At 39.7% G+C, this 6,000-nt stretch overlaps 1 protein-coding gene across 2 annotated transcripts; it reads left to right on the top strand.

Annotated features, from left to right (window-relative positions):
- Positions 1 to 339: 339 nt before the first annotated feature.
- On the top strand, positions 340 to 935 carry LOC129457406 (mitoregulin-like). Of its 2 annotated transcripts, none has more exons than XR_008649241.1 (2): positions 340 to 639; positions 744 to 935. XR_008649241.1 is itself a non-coding variant. In XM_055232345.1 (2 exons), exon 1 carries the CDS (start codon positions 398 to 400, stop codon positions 566 to 568), a length of 171 nt encoding a protein of 56 aa, XP_055088320.1. In that variant the 5' UTR covers positions 340 to 397; the 3' UTR covers positions 569 to 571; positions 744 to 935. The 2 variants fall into 2 exon arrangements, 1 of the variants encoding a protein (XP_055088320.1); XM_055232345.1 differs by having other exon boundaries at positions 340 to 571.
- The last annotated feature ends 5,065 nt before the right edge of the window (positions 936 to 6,000 follow it).

Below are 6,000 nucleotides of genomic sequence, written 5' to 3' on the forward strand. Positions count from 1 at the left end.
AGTGTATTATATTAGCTTATTTACTTACAATGTATCCTACTTAAAACGTTATTGTACTCATTAGGAATGCATCAAGTAGGAATATTTGCTTTGGTAGTAGTTTTGATATTGTTTTGTTCTTTTTTCATGAATTCGGAAATTAAGATGAATATCCTTTTGTTTTATTAGGTAAACACGCCCAGGAGGCAACATGTATCATATTCATGATGTGTAGATCTATTTCCTGCTGCTAGATTATGTAGGGTTTGTAGATTTTAAAACACCCTTGGTTTGGCAAAGAAAGTCTCACGAGAATCGCGTTCCTTCTCGCGTGAACAAACACTTCCTGTTTGAGGACCGTCTGATCAGTGCGTGAAGTTTATACAGAAATGCGTGCATCTGTCAGACAGAGGTGAACATGGCAGAAGTCTCGGAGAGGACACTCCAAGTGGCGGTGGTTGTCTCCTTTGCTGTGGGCTTCGTGGCGGGCTGGCAGGCCAACAGGATGAGGAGGAGGTTTCTAGACTGGAGGAAAAAGCGACTACAAGACAAACTGTCCGAGACGCAGAAGAAAATCGACCTGTCCTGAAGGGTAATGGCCTGTACTGTGTGTTTATGTAACACATGGCTACATGTCGAGGCCAAGAGTAAGACTATGTGGTATGTGGTTTACTTATACTTGCCTGTACAGGCTACCTACCTACATTGTAGACAAGATGTGTGTCATTTCCCTGCTCTATTTCATCATTGTTATGTTCTTTCAGATTTTCCATTGGCTGCTGGTGGACTGGACTGGTTCTGCTTGATACACTGGAAGAAATCAGCACATTTCCAGATCGTGAAGGCTGTGACTCTCTATATGGACTTTAACTTTACATTCACAAAAATCACTACATTTGGAGCCCTCAAATGTGTCTAATTGTCCAGTAGACCTAATTTGTATTTTGTAGCTCTGTGGTCAATAAATTATTTTTTACATTTGGTAGACTAAGCATATATTTTTGTGCATCAATACTTCCTAATAATTTGAGTGGATTGTGAATCTAAGATCTGATCAGCTATAACAGTGTTACAAAGCCATCTTAAACTGTGAACAGCACATTTTAGTTTATTTCAGTAGGCCTATTTATAAAGGTATCGTGCTGGCGCCCTCTGCTGGTTGACATGCCTGGTTACATATAGTATGATTCAACTCCTTCAGTGCTGTGATAAAACATTTAAAACTGACAAAAAGAGTGGGCAGGTCAGTGTTTGCTTTTCTAGGTCTTTCAGAAGAGTATCAAAATGATCCATGGGTATCCTATAATATTTTGGAGTTTAATAGTGTTCTGTAAATTATAATGATACGGTTATAGACCAAAATTGTGGGGTTCATTTCACCTTGTGTATGTTCTATTGACAGTCACTGCAGCAGAGGAAACAAACAGTGTAACATTTAAAATATCAGTTTATTTCAATAAGTTTTCATTCACAAGCCTTTCATATTTAATATTAGCAGGTTGATTATTACTATAGTTTATCTGTTACTATGGCAACTAAATATTGTGAAATAGGTTTACAAAAATAAAGTATAGATGCTGTCAGTAGGTGGTGCTACAGGTCTGTGACACTGTCCACATCTTTACTCCACATTAAATTGTTGACATTGCTTCAGGTGGGAGTTTTTAGAAATGGCAGCTTTAACATATTATTTAATAGCACCTCTAGATATTAATATAAATTGAAATGAGTAACTGGATCACGTCAAAATATATAAAAAAACTTTTTCATAAAAACATTATTCCATAATTCTGAATCTTTAGAAACACTTCAGTGTCAGAGTATTTTTAAGTAGAAGTTATAGCTTAATTTGAAGGACCAAATTTGATGCTGTGAAGATATAGGCTCAAATTAAAAGTAGCTGGAGAGTGTGTTGACAAATGGAGGATGAGATGAGTGCCATGGGAGGAGAAGCGTCTGCAGTGTCTGTTTTGGAGAGGCTGTGATTGTCCCTTAGCGCCTAATGCTGGGGCTAAATTGTGATGAATAGCTGACTGGAGTGGGCTCTCAGTGTGTAAACTGTCTGGCTTCTGTTTATTTTTGAAACAGCTCCGTGTGACCAACTGTGGCCGGCGGGACGAGATGCCAAAGATTATTGTTGAAGAGGCAGAGAGACCTATAATGTGCAAAGCTGATATACAGAAATGAACTGCACAGCTTTGAACCAGTGACAATGTATCCCCTATATATCCTATGATCTGCTGCATAGTGTCACTGTGAGCTGTTAGTGAATGGGAAAATTTGGATAAATGGTCAGTGACTGAATAAATACATTGGAATATAATGAGTGGCTTTTAACCTAATCAGTCTTGGTGTTTCCCCTCCAGATATTCAGTATTGAAGATGCACCATGTAACTTTTCAGACAGTACTCCACTTACACTGAAATGTTATAGCTTTGCCTGGCTCTTTACAAACATTCATTCTTACTATAAGCAGGGTTGCTTCTTCAAAGATCTAACCTGTAAGCTGGCTTAGTGGCATCACCTGCTTGTTTCCATGGAGATTGGAGACATTAGTTTAATGCCATAAATCGGCAATGTACAACATAAATAGATCATTATCACATTACATTATCGTCTGAATCTTTTGAACAATTGTAACTAAGTACAGATTGGTGGGCGGAGATAGAGACTAGGTGAAAACAGAAATTGTCTGAGCACTCAAACCTCAAATGCAGAACAATGCAGGTTACGCAAATGCGCATGAATCAATTGAAATATAACTTGGAGTAAGCTGCTGACGAGAGACACCAGTATAACATGGTTCAAAGCTCATAAAAGCTCATATGTCCACTTAAAGCACTCTAGCACTCTTCTTGATGCTTTTTACAATTTGGTGCATTATTCATTCACTCCTCAACGGTGATTCTGTTTATGGCCTTCTGATCACCACTCATCAAACAGGGAAATTACTATATACAAGTGCCCAAGGACATACTGACTGTATGCAATATCGCTGAGAGACTACTTAATGCCAACTAAGTGACTTCACATAAGGGAAGAAAAGCCACAAAAGCTGGATAATATTAATGCTATATTAATATATTCAATGCAAAACTAAACTAGAGGTATAACATGAAAACATTTCTGAGGAGCAAGAAAACAACCTGCACTGACTGAAAAGAGGAGATATTTGCAGGTTTTTAGCAGACCATAATCATGTAATGTCATTCTACCCAATCATGTGTAACCAATATAACCTTTAGAAAAGTCAATTGGGTCTTTGGTCCATTTGTTTGGGCCCTTACAATTTCCGGCGCTGAAGAGAAGATTTGTGCAAAAGACATAAATGAGAGCTTGATCACGTCCGCAGAGATGATGGATCGGATTTTCCTAATTGGCACATGGCCCCGGAGCCCGCGTCCTTCGCCTGTATCGAGTGCGCTCACAGTGTCATGTTTAATAAGCTGCTTGATTGGCTTTCAGCTGGGGTGATTGTGCCCTCCGGCAGTTGGCTCAAACTTGGATGAGAAGGATGCAAGGGGGGCTTCCAGTTAGGAGAGAAACTGGGAACAAAAGCATCAGTCTGGCAACAAAGACTTGTACAAAAAAAGTTTGCTGAAAGGAAAAAAATGTGGTCACTCAAATTGTTTTATGAAGAAGTTTAAAGTGCATGGGCCATGGGTTACTATGTTGAATGTTCCACTGTATGGCACTACATTTATCCATCTCCATGGAGATAAACAGGTAATGCCACCAGGCCAAGTTACTGGTAAGATCTGTTGAGAGGTGATCACGCTCACAACAAAAATGCATGTTTTAAGGTATTTTTGAGTAATAATTGAATAAATACAAGATTCAAAGTTTAATGGCATTCTGTGAAACTTTGCAGGGGCGACAGCAGCTCAGTTGTAAGGGTGTCTGCCCACTGATCTGAAGGTTGGCAGTTCAAACATCATAAACTTCATTAATAGAGAGAATCACTGACCCACAGGTTGGCAATGTAATTCCAGCTCCTGCAAATGAAGGCAAGGGAAGGCAAGTTTATTTGTATAGCACAATTCGTACACAAAGTAATTCAAAGTGCTTTACAGAATAAGAAGGACATTAAAATCACACAAATAAAAACATAAATAATGAATACTGTCATTGTGTCCTGGGCAAGACACTTAACACACCTCGCATGTGTGTATGAATGGGTGTGTGGTTCCTTGATGTAAAGCCCTTTGTAAATTACATAGTACACCAATTAATGTCACAGTATTCTGATCAAACCCATGAGAGGAGCTCAGAGTAGAGATGCTGCTCCTACACGTTGAGAGGAACCAGATGAGGTGGCTCGGGCATCTGTTCAGCATGCCTCCTGGACGCCTCCCTAGGGAAGTGTTCCGGGCATGTCCCACCGGGAGGAGGCGCTGGGGAAGACCCAGGACACGCTGGAGGGACTATGTCTCTCGGCTGGCCTGGGAACGCCTTGGGGTCCCACCAGAGGAGCTGGAGAACGTGTCCGGGGAGAGTGAAGTCTGGGAGTCATGCTTAGACTGCTGCCCCCGCGACCCGACCCCGGATAAGCGGAAGAAAATAGATGGATATTCTGATCATATAATGCAACTATAACTTGCTATATGTTTTCACCTTTTTTTTGCTTTGCATGTTCCAGTTGCCTTCATCTTTCTAGGTCTTTGTTATCTTATAAAGTTCTCTGGTTGATCTCCTGATTACCCATTTAGCTTGAAACACAGTGTATTAAACCAAATGATTATTTAATTCTTCTGAAAAATAATAATGCGTACAATGAGCATATGCTGCCTCTGTTTAGAACAATGTCCCTGATTTCCATTCAAATTCAGATGTGATTATGCATAGTTTTAGGTGATTGAGCTTGTTTCATAACACACTTTTTTTTTTACATAAACCACCCCCAGCCACTTAAAACGACAAAAACATCCAAAATGTCTTACCAACTGAAATGATATTCAAAATGATAATAAATATATTCTAAAGTGTTATTACCTTTATAACACAAGCGTTTTTGAAGTGGGCGGTTCAGGTTTTCCATCCATCGTCTCTCATTTCAATAGGTGGAAAACATTTTGTTGCCCTGTAAAGCAGTAATGGAGGAGAGCAGCATTGCAGCGTTAGGGCCTAATTTCCCACTGGGAGCGTCAATACAAATGGATGCACTTAAGATGCTCTAGATAACAGCGGGAGAATGAATGGCGCTGGTACATGCTGTCTGCTGCAAGATCTCTCCACTCTCAATATTTGGGTCTCAGCACACTGAACAATCTGGACGCACCCAAAAGACTGCATGTTGGTTGTTTACATGCTAAAATTATGAAGTAAACAAGATCTGAGAGCCACATGCCTCTGTTAGCAGATGATTTACCAGAGCAGCTACCAGCCAAAAGTTGTTAGAGAAATGTTTACTGCACAACCGACTGTTTTCCTCGTCTAAGGAGTGTACATACAACACTATTTAGTATGTGTACACCCAGTGTTGGGAAGTAACTAATTATTTTCAGTAACTATATTCTGGTGCAGTTATACTTTGGTGGTATTCAGAATCGAAAACAGCTCTTAAAGGGCTAAGATTACGCTATTTTCAGATTTTTTTTTTCCTGAATGCTGTTTCCTTATCATAAACATACCCAGAGTTGTGTTTTGTTTCATTCACAGAAAACACTCTGTTCCACCTTGTGATGTCATGTGGTAATACAGGAAGTCCTCAGCTGTGTTTTTAAACTCCATACACCTTCACTAGAATGATTTGGATCATTTCAGCCCTGGAATTGCCAATCTTAATTGAACGACAGGTAAAAGGTAGCTATTAACGTGAATACTGCCACTGCACATCACAAAGTGGAACAGGGCATTTTAAGGTGTGGAAATGTGGACAGACTAATAAACGAGGATTACTCGTGTGAAATGAAACAAAGCACAACTCCAGGTATGTTTTTGAAGAGGTGAGGAGCTTTAAGATGAGTGGATGTTCATTTCCCTTCTCTAATTAGTGATAAACAAATGCATAACAAAGGGTG

The sequence above is a fragment of the Periophthalmus magnuspinnatus genome, chromosome 24, assembly GCF_009829125.3.
Source record: "Periophthalmus magnuspinnatus isolate fPerMag1 chromosome 24, fPerMag1.2.pri, whole genome shotgun sequence".
Taxonomy (NCBI): Eukaryota; Metazoa; Chordata; class Actinopteri; order Gobiiformes; family Gobiidae; genus Periophthalmus; species Periophthalmus magnuspinnatus.